Raw genomic sequence first — 23,702 nt, forward strand, 5'->3', positions numbered from 1 at the left:
CCATACCATCCCTCTGGGCCGTCCCAGTGCACCAGCCCCAAGCATCCAGCATCATGCATCGAACCTGGACTGGCAACTCGTTTCCTACATGATATTTTTACATGTTTCATTGCCATTCTCCCAAATCTTCCCACCCTCTCCCTCTCCCACAGAGTCCATAAGACTGTTCTATACATCAGTGTCTCTTTTGCTGTCTCGTACACGGGTTATTGTTACCATCTTTCTAAATTCCATATATAATCTGTATTTATGTTTTTCCTTCTGGCTTACTTCACTCTGTATAATAGGCTCCAGTTTCATCCACCTCATTAGAACTGATTCAAATGTATTCTTTTTAATGGCTGAGTAATACTCCATTGTGTATATGTACCACAGCTTTCTTATCCATTCATCTGCTGATGGACATCTAGGTTGCTTCCATGTCTTGGCTATTATAAACAGTGCTGCGATGAACATTGGGGTACACGTGTCTCTTTCCCTTCTGGTTTCCTCAGTGTGTATGCCCAGCAGTGGGGTTGCTGGATCATAAGGCAGTTCTATTTCCAGTTTTTAAGGAATCTCCACACTGTTCTCCATAGTGGCTGTACTAGTTTGCATTCCACCAACAGTGTAAGAGAGTTCCTTTTCTCCACACCCTCTCCAGCATTTATTATTTGTAGACTTTTGGATCATTCATTCTGACTGGTGTGAAATGGTACCTCATAGTGGTTTTGATTTGCATTTCTCTGATAATGAGTGATGTTGAGCATCTTTTCATGTGTTTGTTAGCCATCTGTATGTCTTTTTGGAGAAATGTCTATTTAGTTCTTTGGCCCATTTTTTGATTGGGTCGTTTATTTTTCTGGAGTTGAGCTGTAGGAGTTGCTTGTATATTTTTGAGATTAGTTGTTTGTCGGTTGCTTCATTTGCTATTATTTTCTCCCATTCTGAAGGCTGTCTTTTCACCTTGCTAATAGTTTCCTTTGATGTGCAGAAGCTTTTAAGGTTAATTAGGTCCCATTTGTTTATTTTTGCTTTTATTTCCAATATTCTGGGAGGTGGGTCATAGAGGATCCTGCTGTGATGTATGTCGGAGAGTGTTTTGCCTATGTTCTCCTCTAGGAGTTTTATAGTTTCTGGTCTTACGTTTAGATCTTTAATCCATTTTGAGTTTATTTTTGTGTATGGTGTTAGAAAGTGGTCCAGTTTCATTCTTTTACAAGTGGTTGACCAGATTTCCCAGCACCACTTGTTAAAGAGATTGTCTTTAATCCATTGTATATTCTTGCCTCCTTTGTCGAAGATAAGGTGTCCATATGTGCGTGGATTTATCTCTGGGCTTTCTATTTTATTCCATTGATCAATAATTCTGTCTTTGTGCCAGTACCATACTGTCTTGATAACTGTGGCTTTGTAGTAGAGCCTGAAGTCAGGTAGGTTGATTCCTCCAGTTCCATTCTTCTTTCTCAAGATCGCTTTGGCTATTCGAGGTTTTTTGTATTTCCATACAAATTGTGAAATTATTTGTTCTAGCTCTGTGAAGAATACTGTTGGTAGCTTGATAGGGATTGCATTGAATCTATAAATTGCTTTGGGTAGTATACTCATTTTCACTATATTGATTCTTCCAATCCATGAACATGGTATATTTCTCCATCTATTAGTGTCCTCTTTGATTTCTTTCACCAGTGTTTTATAGTTTTCTATATATAGGTCTTTAGTTTCTTTAGGTAGATATATTCCTAAGTATTTTATTCTTTCCGTTGCAATGGTGAATGGAATTGTTTCCTTAATTTCTCTTTCTGTTTTCTCATTATTAGTGTATAGGAATGCAAGGGATTTCTGTGTGTTGATTTTATATCCTGCAACTTTACTGTAGTCATTGATTATTTCTAGTAATTTTCTGGTGGACTCTTTAGGGTTTTCTATGTAGAGGATCATGTCATCTGCAAATAGTGAGAGTTTTACTTCTTCTTTTCCAATTTGGATTCCTTTTATTTCTTTTTCTGCTCTGATTGCTGTGGCCAAAACTTCCAAAACTATGTTGAATAGTAATGGTGAAAGTGGGCACCCTTGTCTTGTTCCTGACTTTAGAGGAAATGCTTTCAATTTTTCACCATTGAGGATAATGTTTGCAGTGGGTTTGTCATGCTCAGCCTTCTTTATGGTCCAACTCTCACATCCCATGACTACTGGAAAAACCATAGCACCATAGCTTTGACTATTGAGACATTTATTGGCAAAGTGATGTCTCTGCTTTTTAATATGCTTTTTGGATTTGTCACAGCTTTTCTTCCCAGGAGAAAGTGTCTTTTAATTTCAATCAATCATTAATGAAGCAAACAATGGGAATGTGGAATGTTTAAGTCTGACCCTGTTCTGGGTAAACAGGAGAGTGCTCTGAATCTTATCTAAGTAATATGGGAAAGGGTGGTTCTTTGTAGCAAGCCATTACCAGACACAAAGGGTGGGGGATTTCCTTAACCTTTGTTATTTTCCAGGATTACATGACTAGGGTAAAGTTCAAATCATCAAGGTGGTGTTGAAGATAGAGATTTCTCAGTAGAAATATTTTGGCAGCTGGATAAGAAAGAGTGGTAGAAAGCTGATAGGAGGGTCACCAGCAGATTACCATGGTTCCACTAAAGTTAAAAATAGGTCGTTTTGATTGTAGTCACAGAGACAGAATGCATGATTTGCTGTGGTCAAACAGTACTACTCCTAGGCAAGTACAGAGCCTCTAACAGTAACAGTAATGCCTCTAATAGTAAGGAAAGCATGATTTTACAATGGAAATATTTGAAGGATATGTTTTGGAGGACTAGATTTTCTATCAATGTGCTCTTAATGAAGCCATTAACACTGTAAGATGCTGTAGACATCATGTAAAAAGATATGAGAAGTTTCTTCTAGGACTGATGCAAAGAGCTGGTAAAAGGAATTGTTTCTCTTTGTCTTAAAACTGTATATAAAATGATTAAAATGGAAAATCTATTCAGTTCAGTTCAGTTCAGTCACTCAGTCATGTCCGACTCTTTGCAACCCCATGGACTGCAGTGCCAGGCTTCTCTGTCCATCACCAACTCCCGGAGCTTACTCAAACTCATGTCCATAAAGTCAGTGATGCCATCCAACCATCTCATCCTCTGTTATCGCCTTCTCCTCCCGCTTTCAATCATTCCCAGCATCAGGGTCTTTTCAAATAAGTCAGTTCTTCCCATCAGGTGGTCAAAGTATTGGAGCTTCAGTTTCAGCATCAGTCCTTCAATGAATATTCAGGACTGATTTCCTTTAGGATAGACTGGTTGTATATCCTTGGTGTCCAAGGGACTCTCAAGAGTCTTCTCCAACACTTCGGTTCAAAAGCATCAATTCTTTAGTGCTCAGCTTTCTTTATAGTGCAATTCTCACATCCAAATGTGACTAATGGAAAAACCACAGCTTCGACTAGACAGACCTTTGTTGGCAAAGTAATGTCTCTGCTTTTTAGTATGCTGTCTAGGTTGGTCATAACTTTTCTTCCAAGGAGGAAGTGTCTTTAATTTCATGACTGCAGTCACCACCTGCAGGGATTTTCAGTTCAGTTCAGTTCAGTCGCCCAGTCGTGTCCGACTCTTTGCGACCCATGAATTGCAGCACGCCAGGCCTCCCTGTCCATCACCAACTCCCAGAGTTCACTCAAACTCACATCCATTGAGTCGGTGATGCCATCCAGCCATCTCATCCTCTGCCGTCCCCTTCTCCTCTTGCCCCTAGTCCCTCCCAGCATCAGAGTTTTTTCCAACAAGTCAACTCTTCGCATGAGGTGGCCAAAGTATTGGAGTTTGGAGCCCCTAAAAATCAAGTCTGTCACTGTTTCCATTGTTTCCCCATCTATTTACTGTGAAGTGATGGGACCAGATGCCATGATCTAGTTTTCTGAATGTTGAGTTTTAAGCCAACTTTTTCACTCTCCTCTTTCACTTTCATCAAGAGGCTCTTTAGTTCCTCTTCACTTTCTGCCATAAGAGTGGTGTCATCTGCATATCTGAGGTTATTGATATTTCTCCTGGCAGTCTTGATTCCAGCTTGTGCTTCTTCCAGCCCAGCGTTTCTCATGATGTACTCTGCATATAAGTTAAATAAGCAGGGTGACAATATACAGCCTTGACCTACTCCTTTCCCGATTTGGAACCAGTCTGTTGTTCCATGTCCAGTTCTAACCGTTGCTTCTTGACCTGCATACAGATTTCTCAGGATGCAAGTAAGGTGGTCTAGTATTCCCACATCTTTAAGAATTTTCCACAGTTTGTTGTGATCCACACAGTCAAAGGCTTTAGCATAGTCAGTGAGGCAGAATTAGATGTTTTACTGAATTCTCTTGCTTTTTCGATGATCCAATGGACATTGGCAATTTGATCTCTGCTTTCTCCGCCTTTTCTAAATCCAGCTTCTGTATCTGGACGTTCACATTCACGTACTGTTGAAGCCTGGCTTGGAGAATATTGAGCATTACTTTACTAACGTGTGAGATGAGTGCAATTGTGCAGTAGGTTGAGCATTCGTTGGCATTGCCTTTCTTTGGGATTGGAATGAAAACTGACCTTTTCTAGTCCTGTGGCCACTGCTGAGTTTTCCAAATTTGCTGGCATATTGAGTGCAGCACTTTCACAGCATCATCTTTTAGGATTTGAAATAGCTCAACTGGAATTCCATCACCTCCACTAGCTTTGTTTGTAGTGATGCTTCCTAATATCCACTTGACTTTGCATTCCAAAATGTTGACTGTAGGTGAGTGATCACACCATTTTGATTATCTGGATTGCGAAGAATTTTTATATAGTTCTACTGTGTATTCTTGCCACCTCTTCTTAATATCTTCTGCTTCTGTTAGGTCCATACCATTTCTGTCCTTTATTGTGCCCATCTTTGCATGAAATGTTCTCTTGGTATCTCTAATTTTCTTGAAGAAATCTATGCACTTTTGTAAATCCTTGGTTATTAGAATTTAACATAAAGATAAAAACTACTTGCCATACATGTCAAAAAATCAAAACAGATAACATTAAAGCAAGACATTTAAGTGAAAAAATCCTTTTCAAGCTAAATACCCTATTGACAGGCAAAAAAATTTGAAACTGAGATATAAAGTTTTATATTGTTGCTTTGTCTATAGAAATCAACTGAATCTTAACACAATATATATTTTATGAATTCCAGTCAAGATCCCTTTTGTCTGTCCTAGACTTTAATAGGATTAATTGAGCAGTTAAGCTGTTTTATTCTAGTCTTTCAAAGGAATTCAGACAGTTTTGCCAAAGATAATGCTAACTCAGTGATTGGATCCCACACTCTCTCACTCACAGTTAGGATAAGGATATCAAAGTGTTTGGTGAAATCATGGAAACAGCAGATCTAAAAAGCTGTAATTCTTTTGAGGGCAATGAAAATAAAAGGGAGAAATAGTTTATTGTGATTTTTAAAAGGGGGGAAATATTAAGTAGAACTTGTACAAAGAACTTCAAAATCTAACATTCAAAATGAAACTAAAACTAGGTTACTTGTAGGTCCACATATAGGAAAGCCATGTTTATTCTATTGTAATAATGTCCATTTTGATATGGAGTTTTATCTTTATAAATGCTTCCTTTAGCATAATTTATTGTGATTATCTCATTTTAGAGAAAAGTAACTGATCTCCCATTAAGAGCATAAGATAATGAAGAAAATCCAGGGAGAGAAATACTTCATTGATCATTGGATGAAGCTTTCATGAAAAATCTCAATCTAATTGTTGGAACAGACTGATATATGCCTGCCAAAATTTAGCTCAGAATTTTATAGGCACTTATGGAAGTATATTGAGATACTCATCATGCCACTGGGATAGCTCAGATGGTTTGAGGTTTCCACTACATCTCCATCTCTGGAGTTTTCTCTCTTTTCATTGAAAGGACACAAAAAAGGACCTGTGGTTATCCTCATTCTGGAGGGGATGAGTGTTGGTACCCCCTCCCAGGCTGATACTCAGTCTCTGTACTGAGTTTTGTGATATCACAATGTTGCCATAATTACTGACCAGATACTTACTGAATAGTACTCAGCTCTGAAAATGACTTCTGAATAGGTTTCTTTAAAATCCTCTTAGAATAGAGAGTGTCAGTAAATTTCAAATTTCATAGCTTTCACTGTCAGTATGAATAGGCTGTATATCCCCATTTTTCCTTTTGATTCATTGTAGCCTCTCAGTGAGTGATGATGATGGTGTGGTCACTCACCTATAGCCAGACATCCTGGAGTGTGAAATCAAATGTGCCTTAATAAGCATTACTACTAATAAAGCTAGTGGAGGTGATATAATTCCAGCTGAGCTATTGGAAATCCTACAACATGATGCTGTTAAAGTACTGCACTCAGTATGTCAATAAGTTTGGAACACTCAGCAGTGGTCACAAGACTGGAAAATGTCAGTTTTCATTCCAATCCAAAAGAAGGGCAGTATCAAAGAATGTTCAAACTAATGTATAGTTGTGTTCATTCCACATGCCAGCATCATGAGGCTCAAAATCCTTCAAGCTAGGTTTCAGCAGTATTTGAATTGAGAACCTCCAGATGTACAAGCTGGTTTTAGAAGATGCAGAAAAACCAGAGATCAAATTGCCAAAATCCATTTGATCACAGAGAAATCAAGAGAATTCCAGAAAAACATCTATGTCTGCTTCATTGACTGTGCTAAGCCTTTGACTTTGTGGATCACAACAAACTGGAAAATTCTTAAAGAGACACCTCACCAGTCTCCTGAGAAAGCTGTATACAGGTCAAGAAACAACAGTTAGAACTGGACAAGGAAAAACAGACTGCTTCAATATTAGGAAAAGAATACATCAAGGCTGTATATTGTCACCCTGTTTATTTAACTTACATGCAGAATACATCATGTGAAATGCTGGGCTGGATGAATCACAGCTGGAATCAAGATTGCTGGGAGAAATATCAACAATCTCAGATATGCAGATGATACCACTATAATGACAGAAAGTAAAGCGGAACTAAAGAGCCTCTTGATGAAGGTGAAAGATGAGAATGAAAAAGCTGGCTTAAAACTCAACATTCAGAAAACTAAGATCATGGTATCTGGTCCCATCACTTCATGGGAAAAAGATGGGGGAAAGTGACATTTTATTTTCCTGTGCTCCAAAATCACTGCAGATGGTGCCTGCTACCATGAAATTAAAAGATGCTTGCTCCTTGGAAGAAAGGCTATGACAAAAAACCTAAACAGCTTATTAAAAAGCAGAGATAGCACTTTTCCAACAAAGGTCCGTCTAGTCAAAGCTATGGTTTTTCCAGTAGTCATGTACGATTGTGAGATTTGGACCATAAAGAAGACTTAGCTCTGAAGAATTGATGCTTTCTTATTGTAGTGCTGGAGAAGACTCTTGAGAGTGAGTCCATTGGACAGCAAGGAGATCAAATCAGTCAGACCTAAAGGAAATCAACCCTGATTATTCATAGAAGGACTGATGGTGAAGCTGAAGCGCCAATACTTTGGCCACCTGATTCAAAGAGCTGACTTACTGGAAAACATTTTGATGCTGGGAAAGATTGAGGGCAGGGGCGAAGATGTTTGGATGGTGTCACAGTCTCAATGGCTATGAGTTTGAGCAAACTCCCCGAGATACTGGAGGACAGGGAAGCCTGGTGTGCTATAGTCAGTGAGGTTGCAAAAGAGTCAGACACGACTTAGCAACTCAACAACAGCCTTTATTTTGACCTTACTCTTCAGTGCTAAATCACTTCAGTCACGTCCCACACTTTGTGACCCTATGGACTATAGCCCACCAGACTCCTCTGTCCATGGCATTCTCCAGACAAGAATCATGGGGTCGGTTACCATGAGGTCCTCCAGGGGATCTTCCTGACCCAGGGATCAAACTCGTGTCTCATGTCTCTTGTGTTGGCAGGTGGGTTTTTTGTTTGTTTGTTTTTTACCACTAGTGTCACCAGACCTTACATTTAGCATTGCAAGACATTCAGGTCCTTTTTTGTTGTTGTTCCCTAGACCTGGTATTTCTGGATCTTTTATGTCAAGATTTTCTCATATATAATCCATTCTGAAGAGTTTGCCACATTATCAAATGCTAAAGCTCTTCTTAGAGCTTCCTCCATTGCTAATAAAGGGTGCTGCATACTAGTCTAGGCCCTCAAGGAGAGCCAGTGGATGGCTCCCAGATGGCGATTAGCAGTGTAGCTAGGAGCTGCATGCCCCTAATCAACATGTACCACAAGTGCTCTGCCCTTCTACCTGAAACCTTTGTCCATCCTCACCTTTAGCCCTTGCCCATTAAGAAAGTGATTGTTTACATACACTCTGAAGCTTTTCCTGTGAACAAAACAGCCGTTCTGTGCATCATCCTCTCTCTTTCAAGGGTATCTACCTCTTTTATATGGTTCATTCCCCATCTGTAGAACCACAAATCCTTCTCTCTTACTCTCAAAGATGGTAAATTCCTTGAAGGCAGGGACCATGTCCTACTTATTTTTACTTTCTAATTGCTATAAATATCAACCTCAGTTGTGTCTAACTCTGCGACTCCATGGACTGTGGCCCACCAGGCACCTCTGTCTATGGAATTTTCTAGGCAAGAAAATTGGAGTGGGTTGCCATTTCCTTCTGGAGGGGATCTTCCCAAGCCAGAGATCAAACCTGTGATTCTTGTATCTCCTGCATTAGCAGACAGATTCTTTTACCAGTGTGCCACCTGGGAAGCCCATTCCTATAATGTTTGTCATATAACGTGGTCTCAAAATGTAGCTGGTGGAAGGGCAAAGGATTTTTTTTATAAGTGTTAGATATGAGTGAATATTGTTAAAAAAAAAAAAAGGAAAATAGTGATAAGCACTTATATCTCAAGTTAGGGAATTTCAGAAGACACTAACATTGCTATTTCTTAGTAAATTTTAAACGTATAGCCTCTTAAACACATGTCACATGACTTCTCCTGTGAAATGTCTCAGTTTGTGTACTGGTTTGTTTTCTTGTCTATGCTTAGTACTGATCCACAAAAGCAAAGAGCCCTTTGCAAATTACTGTCCTAAAATACAGTGAGGAAGAATATCAGAAGATGTCTTAGAATTGGGAGATTTAAGCAGAGAACATTTACAGTAGACACTAATTAGATCCAGAAGAGTGTCAGAAATGAACCGAGTTCTCCCAGGAGGAGTTTTGAAATTTTGTTTATATGGCAAGCAATGAAGTTCCAATTGTTAGCAGCTACTTTAGAGTATTTAGCAATGTGGAGGAGTTAATGCAGGATCTAAAATTGTCTGACATTGTCTCGGGATTACCATCTTGAATTATATATTCAAAAAGCACACAAAAGTTTTGAGAGTAAAAAGAAATGTGTTTTATATGCATTCACAGGAAAAGAACTATTTTAACTTCACCTGGTTTTCCCTTCTGTACAGAATTAAATCTAATGATTAGTCATCATTACTTCAGCATCATCTCTGATCTCTTAGTGAACAGGATTTTAAAGTGATGTATGAGTTACATGAATATGAACCATGTTTTAATCAATTTGAGGTTTCTTTTTTTTTTCTTTTAACCTTGAAAGAATTCCAGGAAAATTTGATATTAAATGTACTCATAACAATAAAAATGAAATTCAGAGCCAACTACTTTACAGCTTTTAATATTCATACCATGTAGATTTTCTTTAGTCATAACAGTGTAATTTAATTTTTAAAGCAAGAGCCTGGGCAGCAGGTTGCAAAGCAAGAAACTGCCATTCATTTAAAAATTCACTCTAAACTTCTTCTGAACTGACTTATAAATATCTGTAGGAAATTTGCCAAATTTCTGTTGGTAAATAATTTTAAAACTTGTATATGATGGATTATTCTAAAAAAGTGATTGTTGGCTTCAAACTTCTTTTACAATCAGGGCTAAAAAGGTTAAATTTATAGAGTAAAATACTGCGAAGTGGATTCATAGTACTTGTCAATGTGTTTACTGATTTTTACAAAAAATTTGAAATTAAAATAATTTAATGACATCTGCCTGTAATGTTTATAATGCATTTAAAATTTTTTATTTAGAGATTTTAAACTCCCAGTTGGCTTTAAATAATGTTTCTATACATTGTAAATAATTTATTAATTACAATTGTTTTCTTGATCACGTTTACATATCCCGTTTGTATTTTGTACATAGCCAGAGTTACTTACTTGCTTACTTACTTACTTTCTGGATCCCTAAGAAAGATAAGAATAAAAATGTACAATATATTCTTATGTTTTATAAAGAAATTAAAAATGGACCTGAAAAATCACTGTTTCAGTTCGGTTCAGTCGCTCAGTTGTGTCCGACTCTTTGCAACCCTATGGACTGCAGCAAGCCAGGTTTCCCTGTCCATCACCAACTCCCAGAGTTTACCCAAACTCGTATCCATTGAGTTAGTGATGCCATCCAACCATCTCATCCTCTGTCGTCCCCTTCTCCTTCTGCCAGCATCAGGGTCTTTTCCAATGAGTCAGTTCTTCACCTTAGTTGGCCAAAAATTGGGAGTTTCAGCTTTAGCATCAGTCCTTCCACTGAATATTCAGGACCAATTTCCTTTAGGATTGACTGGCTTGATCTCCTTACAGTCCAAGGGACTCTCAAGAGTCTTCTCCAACATTTCGGTTCAAAAGCATCAATTCTTGAGTACTCAGCTTTCTTTATAGTCCAACTCGCATATCCATACATGACTCCTGGAAAAACCATAGCTTTGACTAGATCTTTGTCAGCAAAGTAATGTCTCTGCTTTTTAATATGCTACCTAGGTTGATAGCTTTTCTTCCAAGGAGCAAATGTCTTTTAATTTCATTGCTATAGTCACCATCTGCAGTGATTTTGGAGCCCGGGAAAGTAGTCTGTCACTGTATCCATTGTTTCCCCATCTATTTGCTATGAAATGATGGTACTGGATGCCATGATCTTAGTTTTCTGAATGTTGTTTTAAGCCAGCTTTTTCACTCTCCTCTTTCGCCTTCATCAAGAAGCTCTTTAGTTCTTTGCTTTCTGCCATAGTGTGCTGTCATCTGCATATCTGAGGTTATTGATATTTCTCCTGGCAATCTTGATTCCAGCTTGTGCTTCATATCCAGCCTGGCATTTTGCATGATGTACTCTGCATATAAGTTGAATAAGCACGGTGACAATATACAGCCTTGACATACTCCTTTCCCAATTTGGAGCCTTTCTGTTGTTCCACATCCCCTTCTAACTGTTGCTTCTTGACCTGCATACAGATTTCTCAGGAGGCAGGTCAGGTGGTCTTTGTTCCCATCTCTTTAAGAATTGACCACAGCTTGTTGTGATCTACACTGTCAAAGGTTTTAGCATGGTCAAGAGGGCAGAAGTAGATGCTTTTCTGGAACTCTTCCTTTTTCAATGATCCAATGGATGTTGACAATTTGATCCCTGGTTCTTCTGCCTTTTCTAAATCCTGTTTGAACATCTGGAAGTTCTTGGTTCATGTACTGTTGAAGCCTGGCTTGGAGAATTTTGAGCATGACTTTCCTAGCCTGTGAGATAAGTGTAATTGTGCGGTAGTTTGAACATTCTTTGGCATTGCCTTTCTTTGGGCACACTTACCTTTCCCCATATATGATTAGGTGATCTGTTTCTTCATCCAGCTTTAGTTTTTTTCATACTTTCAAGATGTTGCTCCTCTGTCTTTTAGTTTGCAATGTTTCAGATGTGAAAGCTGCTGCAATCCTAATCTTTGTTCCTCTATACATAATGTCTTCTTTTCTGACTGCTTTTAAGATTTTCTCTTCATTCTTAGTATTGGTTTCTTCATTTTTCCAGAGAAGTTGAATCTTACATTTGGATATATTATATTTCTTTACTGAATGTTTTTATTTTTTTCTGCAAGTTTTTGATCTTCACTTATTCCTTGAGGATAGCAAACATGTCTATTAGCTTCTAGGTGAAAAGTACTTCTTGGGCGGATACAGAAATATTTGGTCTTTATTATATTACTTTGCATCTTGAATAATGTCTGGCACTGGTGGTCAGTAAATAATTTCTGACTAAATATTCAGTATTAATAGTGTATATCATGAGAAGATTAGTAAAGTATGAGGTGAATAACAGAGTGATACTATTGTGTCATTATCTACAAAACAGTGCCTAATAATAATAGTTTATAATTCAGTTAACTATTTTAATTTTCCTTTAGGAGTAGTAATATAAGGACATAAACAGCAGTAATTTCACTGTAAAATGACTTTATGATAAAGATTAATTTCTCTGTTGTGCTTTAATTGCTGTGTAGATTTATGGAGAGTGCTATGGACTGAATCCTTGTGTTCCCTCCAAATTAATAAGTTGAAGCCCTTACCCCCAAAGAAATGGTATTTGGAGATGGAGTCTTTAGGATCTAATTGGGTAGAAGGTACTCATTAAAACCTGACCATGCTGACATGCTAAAGTATGACTCTCAAAATTCCAGCCTCTACAACTGTGAGAAATACATTTCTGTTGTTTAGGCCATCCAGTCTAAGGTATTTTGTTATGGCAACCTGACCACACCGAGAAAAAAGAAAATTGTTACTGATAACAAATAGCTAAAAATGTGGAAGTAGCTTTGGAACTAGATACTGGGGAGAAGCTTGAAGAATTGTGCCGTGCATGCTAGAAGAAACCAAGAGTACTTTGAAGGGACTGCTGAAGACAGTTCTGGTAAGAGGTCAGGAAGAAAGGGAGAGAGCTGGAGAGAGAGTCCCCATCTTCCTAGAGAGTCCATAGACAATCATGAACAGGATGTTAGTAGAAATACAAATGTTAAAGCCCATTCTTTTAAGGTCTTGGGAAAAAAAAAGAACATGTTTTTGAACAATGGTGAGAAGGTGATCATTGTTAAAAAATGGGAAAAAAAAAAAACTTGACTGAATTGTATTGTGTTCTAGTGTTTTGTGAAGGGTAAAACTAGGAATCACCAAAATTGGATATTTAACTGCAGGGGATTTCTGAGCAAAATGTTAAAGGGGGAGCTTGGTTCTTTTTAAATGATTATCGTAAAATGTAAGAAAGAAAGAAATTTGTTATGCACAAATTAATCAACACTTAAAGGTTTGGAAAATTCTCAGTTGATTCATGTAGCAGAGAATAACCAGGTAATGGAGAAACTGTCCTTTGATAAGATCAGTGTCTGTGTGATTCACAGACCTAGAGTAACCTAATCAGTTACTCTAACAGAAACACTGCTGGTTTCACCTGAAGGAAATGTTGATGGAATGAAATGATGAAAATATTTTAGATTTCTTAGATCCCACAGGACAGGACCATGTATCTATTTGGCTGTGAATGCACACTGTTCTTCAAGACTAGGGGCGCATCATCCAGATGGCGATTCAGGGATCATCAAGACTCCCTCTGTGGTTCCAGGGATGAGGAGCTGGAAATGCCCCATTGCCTTGGTTTCAAAAGATAGGCAGCAGCTGTCTGGAGTATCATGGGGCAAAGAGTTGCCCAGCATAGCATGATGGAGGGGAGGGGGCATGATATTCACTTGTCATAAGGAGATGACTTGTTTATCCACCACTGCTGTTAATGATAATCCAAAACATTACCATACTTTTTACTGACAAGTTCAGGGAAAAGTTAACCTTCTTTTTTCTTAAATTTGCAAGTAAATATAATTAATGAAAGATGTATAAAAGAAACAAACACAAGAAAACTAAGGAACTTTGGAGAAATTCCATTTGATATATTGTTCTTGTCTGCTGTGCCACTCATAATATTGAACACTTATGTTTATTCTTACCCATTGTCCTTCAGGATATTTCAGAATATTGTTTATAAACATCTAAAAAAACCTTGCAATTAAAGTAATTTGCATAAAAGGGATTGGTCAACATTCCTTTATTTAAGCTTTACTATTTTATGTTTTTGTAGGGTATAAAGTGTGATTGAACTGAACATCAATTTGGTTGATCCTCATCATGAATCGTGCTTTTAGCAGAAAGAAAGGTAAGTGTACCCATTTATAGAACCTGGGAGTCAATTCAATATTATTGTGAAAATCAAGCAGAAATGTTAAGATATCACTTTTTCCAATTATCACATCATGTGACTCCAGAATGAAGTTAGAATAGAACAGAAACCTGCAAACATTGCTAATTAACCTTCTTTGGTTATCAGCCTAATCAAAGAGTGGAGTTGTTTAATATATTTAGTCCAGAAAACATGACAATATGTTCTTTGGAAGTTTTATTCTGTGGTGTGAAATTGCAAAAAATAATGATCTGACTTAAAAAGTTAGTCCTAACTTCACTTTTCATAGCTGTAATACTAAATTTCCTGAGCTTACATAGGTTATAGTGATTTAAATTAACTTACGTGTAGGTGTGTGTTTGCATGTACACTTCACTTTTTATTGAAATAGTATTAGGATTGATGATAAGTGAATTATAGCAATGAGAACAAAATAAATTTGTTATTAATTTTAAAGTAGAAATTTAAAACAAGTATGACTATATCATAATTATCAGTACAGGAATGAAAGAAACAGCTAGTTGCATGTTATTTCTTAAAGGGCAAGGAAACATGGCATTTGACAAAATATTTCATGATATATTTATAGGAAAGAGAAAAATTTGATAGTTTTATATAGTTCAGTAGAGTTAAAAAATGTATCTTGCCATTCTAGAAGGAGTTATTTGGTGGTGGGCACTGGGCTCTTTCCTGTTTAACATACTATAAATGACTTGGGAGAGAATACTTAAATAATGCTACTCAAGTTCTTAGTGGACTGAAAGTAGGAAGAGATAACAGATGTGGAAGGATTATAGGTATATGGGGGGGAAATGATGAGTTAGTTCATAATCTACACTATAAACTTAACAAGATACTGTTAATTGCCAAACATGGGTTCCAAAAATACAACACTTCTATACTTATTTCTATATTGTTATTATTTAGAAAATGCAGTTAATTGCTATGTGGGTAAAACATGGCTAAACTTCAATGTGTAGGTAAAATATGTAGGTAAAGCATGCAGAGGTAAAAAAGTCATGATTCCAGTTCATTTTCTAATGAATGAATAATGAACTGTCTTGAACCAGGACATAGATCATTCTGTTCTACTCCATGTCCTCAGGCAGTGTGTTCTTGCTTTAAAGGATTGACACATTGTAACATACCTGGTTGAGAAAGGCTAGGATGACTTCAATGATGATTCCAAGTGGAAGCATGGCTGAGAACCCATGGTATGGTCTTGCAATGTTTGAAGACCTTGTAATGTTTGAATGCTGTCATTGGGTTATGGAACAAAGTTTAATAAAGATTGGTGTAAATCATAATGTCATAGATTAAATGTAGGAAAAAAATTCCAATAAAATTTTGCCAAAATATAATGGAATTATTCAAAGTATTTTCTTTTTCTTTTCTGAAATGAAAGGTGTTCAAACATTTGGATATGGTTCAGACGATTAATGTATTCAGTAGAGATTAGGTAATGTGAAGATCTTTCAGGCACTTTTCAACCCTAGGAAACTAAGAATTTATTATTTTACTTATTTTTCAGAATAAGGGTAAGGCAAATGACATTTATTGTACTTTGTAGCTTGCTTATGATTTAAAACATATATCAAAAATAAATTCACATTTCTTTTTATTCCCTTTACCTAGTAAAAAAGTCTGGAAATAGTTCTCTGAAATATAGAATTATTTTTAATAAAGTAATAAAAAACCTTACATCACAACTCATCACTTTAAACATGCTATCATGTTTTTTAAAGATACTTCTAGATCTTCTCTCTTTTTTTTTTTTTTCTAATTTACTCTTCATCTGAAGGGAATTTGGAGTGATTTTTAGTTGAGAAATCCCAAGAGTTGGATAGTAAGATGAGTAAGCAGTGATTGTGTATTTGTCTTACTTGAAGACAGTAGGAGTACAACTATAAGGAAAATTATTGATGTAGAGAATAAAGAAGCAGAAGCACTTGTTATTTCCTGTTTAGCTTCATTTTCTTTAAATTTCTTTTGACTTCTCTTATTTTTCAAGTCTAATGATTAAATATCCTTATCAAAAAATTATTGATCAATATTTCACTCGAATTCAGTTGGAACTCGGTGCAGAAATTCTACCTTAAGTTCACCAGTCACTTCAAATGCTTTCATTTAATAAAGTTGTTAAAGAAAACTTCTTGGAGCCTGTGCTCCAATTTCAACCAATAGCACTATCAGTTGAATTTTAATTTGAGATGCAAAACTGGAATTTTATGAGAGAATTCATACCTCTTGACCATTGGGAACTGTAATTATAGCTCTAGAAAACATATAAGTCAAGTCATCTTTCCAATAACTAGTATCAACATATATTTCACTGTACTCTAAACAAAGAAAGATCATCTTCTATCATTAAAAACTTATCTTATTTCATATATCCAGTTTACTCAGTTATTACATGCAAACTTACTAAGTCATCTTGGCTCTCAGAAACCCAAGGAAAAGAGATTGTTATCTTAAACTTAAACATAATTTTCTTTTATTTTTATTAAATCTCCCAATTAGTAATTTGTCTGGTATTCTTTGAATTGACCAGGCATTTCACTCATTCTTTTTTCAAATGCTTTAATAGTTATTAGAATGGGTTTCCCAGGTGGCGCTAGTAGTTAAGAACCAGCCTGCCAAAGCATGAGACTTAAGAGACATAGCTTCAAACCCTGGGTCAGTGGGTTCGATCCCTCAGTTGGGAAGATCCCCTGGAGGAGAGCATGGCAACCCACTCCAGAATTCTTCCCTGGAGAATTCCATGGACAGAGAAGACTGGCAGGCTACAGTCCACAGGGTTGGAATCGGACACAGTTGAAGCAATTTAGCATGCTCACAGGCAGAAGTGCTCATAGGTTCTGAAAAAATCTGAATATACTAGAATTGCATCATTTTGGACTATTTTGAAGATCTCTGTAAAAATTATCTAACCTCATAATCATAGATTACATTTTAATGAATGTTTTATATCTTCTTTCTTTCCCTATGTTAGCTCACTTTTTGAATTTTTAAAATCCTATATTCTATTTATATCAAAAATAATTTAATTTAAAAAACAAAACATAGCACATGAATAAATGTGATTAAATAATTCAACTAGTTATACTTTGTGTTCTTTAACATATGAGTTGATATATTGATGAGTAGGTATAATTGTAGTAGAAAGCACTTGAAATTTCAATAATATTCAAATATAATTCGGTAATTTTCTTTTCATGAAAAATTGTATTCAGATATATCCATTCATCCATCAGCACTTAGTTTTAAATTTAATATATTCAAAATAGGTGCTTTAACTATGTTAAACTCTTATGATATGAGAACAGTGATGTTTCTTGCATCTTTCTAGATGAGCTCTAAATCTAAATACATTTTGAACACCAGATTCATTGGTCCAGTAGTCAAAGTGGTTTGACACCTGTCAAATATTTTGAAATGCTGACGTTTACTTTTATGTGAATGCTCACTATTAAGTTTGAGATTATATTTTATAATTTCAAGAAAAAGAACACATTCTAGAGTATCTATGTTCCTGTTTCTTCACCAATTCCCTGTATCTAATATCTTCTGTGGGTCCATAAAATGACGAGAGACCATCATCTATATTCTCTCTTCAAGGTCAGCCACATCTATCTAAGTTAGCGTATAGGTTTGTTCTGTTTTTTTTTTTTTTTCTTTTGTCAAAGTATAAATTACAATGACATTAACGACTCATTTTGGAAATCCTTCAGGTTTAATAAGTGCACTACCTATAGGAGAGGTATGAAATGAACACGCATTAAATCGTCTGCACTTGGTGTGTGGGTGTAGATCTTTTGTCATTGTAGCAACTGCAGCTTATCCAGTGGTAATTTAATATTGTGATTATTTCAGTCTGTCACCAGTAACAGTTGGATATACCTACCCTCTTTTTAGGTTACTGCAATAGGAGACTATAACAAAGGCAGTATCATCAGTTTTCAAATAATAGTGTGTTATAGGAAAAAACAATTATCTCTCTGCCTCAGGATAGGAATGAACCATCATATTCAAAGTTTAGTTAGACTTTACATCCTCCTGAACTATGTTTAGTGTCTTGGAAAAAGAGACATGAAAGTAATTGTATTAAGGGGTAAAAAAAGAAATTAGATATATTTTTAGGTTTCCTGAAGGCAAGTCTTTGGTATTTTTATTACTTTGATGTATACTATTGTGATTATTTATTTTAATATGCAAGTGCAAGACTATTTTCCACATCTAAGTATAAATTATTCTTGAATTAGTCATATCACTATTCAGTACCGATCATAAAATCTATTATTAAAATGAAAATTCATACATGAAATAGAAGTTTTATACATCAGTGTCAGTATATTAATACTGCTTTTTGAAGCCTAGGATATATTGCTTCTCAGGATATTTCACCCAAGTGCAGTTGTCACGTATCCACTTCATCAGTCAGAAATAGCCCTAAATTGCACCATGAGCATGGGATTTTATAGATCCCTCATGTTTTGTCTTCAAATTTTTTTTGAATATTGCATTGTAATCCATAAACATGTTTCATATATAATGCAGTATCCTTTAAATGGTTTAAAATCATTAAAATTCCAGAAATGTATGCCATTTTCTCTGTCTTTACATTCCCCCAGTTTGATAACATATTAATGGTATTGAACTTGCTTCTGTTACCATCCTTTTTAAATGTTCTTAATTGAATGTTAAAAATGCTTTGTTAGTGACCTGATTTTTATTTTAGTGTGTACTTATGTAATATTTTTCATGGTAAAAATATGTCTTTAATTTTATTCTATTTATAGTACTGATTCTAAATTTTTGAATTCCCATGAGGAGTAAAATACTCACAAAAATCCACTTAAGAAGACATAATATATTTGAAGATTGAGAAGTTTTACTACAGACAATTGCAGTTTGAAAAAAAAAAAATTTGATTTGTGTAAACATTAACATGTTTTGCTTTTTTCCTGCTTATATGTTCCACAAAATGTTTTGGAAGATATGTGGAATATATAAATTAAATTCAAAAATTGAATGAAAAAATTATTTTCTATTATTGTTGATAACGTATAATACAAATTACTTTCAATATCTTCTATTCTTTTAGTTACTTTTATTTCTATTATTCTACTATGCTCAATCGCCCAGTTGTGTTCAACTCTTTGTAACCCATTGATAATACCCTGCCAGTCTCCTCTATCCATGGAATTTTTCAAACAAGAATACTAGAGTGGTTGTCAGTTCCTCCTTCACGGGGATCTTCCCCCTCCAGGGATCAAACTTGTGTCTCCTGCATTGGCAAGGTGGATTCTTTACTGCTGTGCCACCTAGGAAGCTTCATTATTCTACTATATTAATTTGAATCGTGTAATAATTTCAAATTACTGAATTTAAGATTATTTATATCTGAAACAACTGAGAGTTGACACTCAGTCGATGTTTCTCTAAATCGAGACTAAAAAACTATCCTAATATTAATGTTTAAGTGAATTTAGTAGATTGATTTATTTCAGTTTTGTATAAATGTAGTTGTTAGTCTAATGTTAAAATGTCCCCTTACAAATTGTCAATTCTTGATACTAAAGAATAATAGTCATGAGTAAAGAGCAGGTTACTATTTATTGAAAAAGTAATTACCAAAAACAACCTATAATTCATGAGACTATCAAGTGAAAGAAGAAAAACATAGTTATTCACATGATTGATATAATTACTCATAGCCCAACTGATTTTTAAAAATATATTCTTTAAAAAATTCAGAATTGTCTTATTATTTGAAAACTTATAAAAGAAAAAGATTTTTAACTCAAGGAGAGAATCTTATAATTACTTTGTGGTTATATTGTTCTTATATCTGACTAGCTATTCTTTCTCACTTTAGCAAAACTGTCTTAGAATTAGGAGTGCTCCCACCCATATCAGACTCTTTATAAATGCTAATGCATGAATATGACACCCTTAGAACCTGTGTTTTAATTTAACATTGTGTATTCTTCATTGCAGACAAAACATGGATGCATACTCCCGAAGCTTTATCAAAACATTACATTCCCTATAATGCAAAGGTAAAATAGTTCTATGGTATTATTGAATCTTATTTTGCTATAGTATTATTGCTAGTTTATGATTGATCTTAGAAAGATTGTTTATGCTTTGATATTTCTTAGTAGATAATCCCTGAAAAATCTTTGCATAAATAAATTTGGTAGCATATAATAAGGGAAGTTGTTTTACTTCCTAAATAAGTAGTCTTTTTATAATTTCTGTTTAAGTCACAAGTGTATTTTCTTCAAATGACTTTGGCTGTTGTTAAAATAATTTGCAGTATCATGGCCTATAAGAAACAAAATAACAAACCAGTTAGTTTCCTTTAAAAGTACTTAATGTTTCATTACACAGACAAATATAAAACTAGTCTGGAAATGAGCTTCAGTTTTAATGAATGCAATTATAACACACAAAAAAGGGAGACAAACAGCGCTTAAATTATTAAGAAAACAGAGGAAAAGTGCATATTTTGTATGAATCTTTTGTTCAAGTCCTGCATTTAAATAGATAAATAGAAATAATCCATACTCCATGCCTTAAAAGATTTGATTCACTGCTGTTATTGGAAGACTGTCCAAATGAATGAATGCCATTTACAGAAGGGTCTTTAAAGAAAGATGTTATTTTATAATTAATGAACACTAAACATAGAGTAGATTTCAGAGAAGTCTGTTTAAATTTGGAAGAGACAGAAGTGAATTTTAAAGAGTTGTATTTGGGAATAAGAGAGTGGGCCAGACTTAAGCAACTTCAGAAATGGCAGGGGAGGAAATAGAAAATGGTAAAATTATTTTTATAAACAGTGAACAGTGGATTAGTGGTATATAAAGATATTAGTTATGAAGAACTATTTCAGGAAAATTTTTCTAAAAAAATTACTGAATGGAGAGCTCTACGGGAAACCTCTAAAGCACTGATCTGAGTCTGAATCAGCAGGAAGCAGCATTTAAAAGGCCATCTAGAATAAATTCTTCTAGAGGGTTGCTCAGCAGTGAGCTTTCTAGCATGCAGCAACTATATGTTTTCTGCCTGACTGTGCAGCAAAGAAAAATGCTCAAAAATGCTTTCTCTGTAAAATTAACATACTGGAAATCACTGCGATGCTCATGAATTCCCCTGTAAAGTTAACATGAGGATTGATTGCCATGAATTAGCATGAAAAGTTTACTTAACAGCTTAAAAAAAAAAAAAAAAGAACAAGTTAATATTACCCATCTCTTCCACAGATATTCCTCATGTTAGCTATTGCTACACTGCATGAAATCCTCATAGAAAAAAAATTTAATGTAGAAAACTACTATAACTTTAAAGCCCATGCTCAATTTTTTTTTTCTGTTATCAATCATAATAGAATTATATCCTTCATGTGAAAGCACCAGACATTATTCACTTTTATAAACAATTGAAGTACCTCATTTTAAAAACTAGTTTATAAAGGATTGGAAAAATTTCACTGTAATTAGAGCTATCATTAACTCTTTGCATTGCGACAATGGCAATCCGCCTGTCTACATGGCTAAGTTGCCTGTGCTGATTCACGGGCCCGTAACAATGGTAAGACATCCACACGAAGCAGAGGGGCAGCAACGTCGTCCACATGGGGGTCAGTCAAATGTGGAAGAGCAGGTTGCTTCCATTCCTTCTCATGTGGTCTCCTGAGTGAGACCATGTGGACCAAGCAGCATTAAAAGTATTTGAAGAACATTATTTTTTTCTGAATTTCCTTCTCTGTGGAACTTTAAAGATTGATTATTTACTAGTTGTTTTTGAAAATGTTTTCTGTCTCTTCTTAGAGTAGATGTCACTTGCAAAGCAAATCTATGTCCATAGGAAATACTTTGGGGCAACAGAAGTAAAAAACAGAATCTATAACCAGATTGCCTTCATTTAATCTCGACTCCAACACTAACTAGCTGTGTAGTTTGGGGCAAATTATTAACTTACTATGTCTATGGTTGTTAATTGGTAAATAGGGATAAGAGTAATTTCTCAATTAGAATTGTTATAGATAGAAAGGTGTTATATGAAGTCTTAAAACAGTATCTGGAATAAAATAACTACTACTTGTAAATGGTAGCAATCATTAATTTATCTTTTTTAATGTTTCACTGGCCTTACCAAAGTGCCTGTCTCACTCTAGTTGGTCAGTAGGTGTATATTTTATAAATTGATGCATAATAACGTATCCAAGATAATTACAAAATTGTTATATTTCATTGAGTCTCAAAATATGCCAGGCACTGTTCTGGTGTATTTTTACATGATTTATTATTAATATAATGATTATTAATGTTATCATCACTTTACAAAAGAGAAAACTAAGGATTAAAATTTAAATATTATGACTTGTCACAGGGCTTCTCAGGGGGCTCAGTTGTAAAGAATCCACCTGCTAAGGCAGGAGACACAGGTTTGATAACTGGGTCAGGAAGATCCCTTGGAGAAGGAAATGGCAACCCGGCCTGGCGGGCTACAGTCCATGTTGTCTCAAAAGGGTCAGACATGACTCAGAGACTAAATAACAACAAAAACAACAGGATTATCACAAACCTAGTAAGACAGAGCCAGGCTTAAAAAAACTGAAGTCAATATAACTTCAAAGATTTGCTTCTCTTTCTGTATGTCATCAGTCAATTCAGTCTCTCAGTCTTTGTGACCCCATGGACTGCAGCACGCCAGGCTTCCCTGTCCATCACCAACTCCCAGAGCTTGCTCAAACTCATGTCCATTAGGTGGGTGATGCCATCCAACCATCTCATCCTCTGTCATCCCCTTCTCCTCCTGCCTTCAATCTTGCCCAGCATCAGGGTATTTTCCAGTGAGTCAGTTTTTCACATCAAGTGGGCAGAGTATTGGAGCTTCAGCTTCAGCATCAGTCCTTCCAATGAATATTCAGGATTAATACCTTTAGGATTGACTAGTTTGATCTCCTTGCTGTCTAAAGGACTCTTAAGAGTCCTCTTCAACACCATAGTTCAAAAGCATCATTCTTCCATGTTCAGCTTTCTTTATAATCCAACTCTCACATCCATACATGACTCTTGGAAAAACCATAGCTTTGACTAGACCTTTGTCAGCAAAGTAATGCCTCTGCTTTTTAATATGCTGTCTAGGTTGGTCATAGCTTTTCTTCCAAGGAGAAAGCGTCTTTTAATTTCCTGGTGGCTGCAATCACCATCTGCAGTGATTTTGGAGCCCAAGAAAATAAAGGCTGTCACTGTTTCCATTGTTTCCCCATCTATTTCCCATGAAGTGATGGGACCAGATGCCATGATCTTAGTTTTTTGGATGTTGAGTTTTAGGCCAGCTTTTTCACTCTCCTCTTTCACTTTCATCGAGAGGCTCTTTAGTTCTTCTTCACTTTCTGCCCTAAAGACGGTGTTATCTGTATCTGAGGTTACTGGTATTTCTCCCAGGAATCTTGATTCCGTCTTGTGCTTCATACAGTCTGGTATTTCACATGATGTACTCTGCATATAAGTTAAATAAGCAGGGTGACAATACACAGCCTTGACGTACTCCTTCCCTGATTTGGAACCAGTCTGTTGTTCCATGTCCGGTTCTTACTGCTGTTTCTTGACCTGCATACAGATTTCTCAGGATGCAGGTAAGGTGGTCTAGTATTCCCATCTCTTTAAAAATTTTCCACAGT

General features: G+C 35.7%; 1 protein-coding gene across 6 annotated transcripts in view; it reads left to right on the forward strand.

The window, feature by feature from the left end:
- GULP1 (GULP PTB domain containing engulfment adaptor 1) overlaps positions 1-23,702 on the forward strand; it is a 332,692-nt gene that overhangs the window by 193,285 nt on the left and 115,705 nt on the right. For all 6 annotated transcript variants that reach the window (XM_070359407.1, XM_070359405.1, XM_070359381.1 and 3 more), the window contains 2 exons: positions 13,907-13,981; positions 20,006-20,067. In XM_070359407.1, the coding sequence (XP_070215508.1) occupies positions 13,954-13,981; positions 20,006-20,067 (90 nt within the window). In that variant the 5' untranslated portion in view covers positions 13,907-13,953. The remainder of the gene's footprint in view (positions 1-13,906; positions 13,982-20,005; positions 20,068-23,702) is intronic.

The sequence above is a fragment of the Bos mutus genome, chromosome 2 (genome assembly GCF_027580195.1).
Source record: "Bos mutus isolate GX-2022 chromosome 2, NWIPB_WYAK_1.1, whole genome shotgun sequence".
NCBI classification, from domain to species: domain Eukaryota; kingdom Metazoa; phylum Chordata; class Mammalia; order Artiodactyla; family Bovidae; genus Bos; species Bos mutus.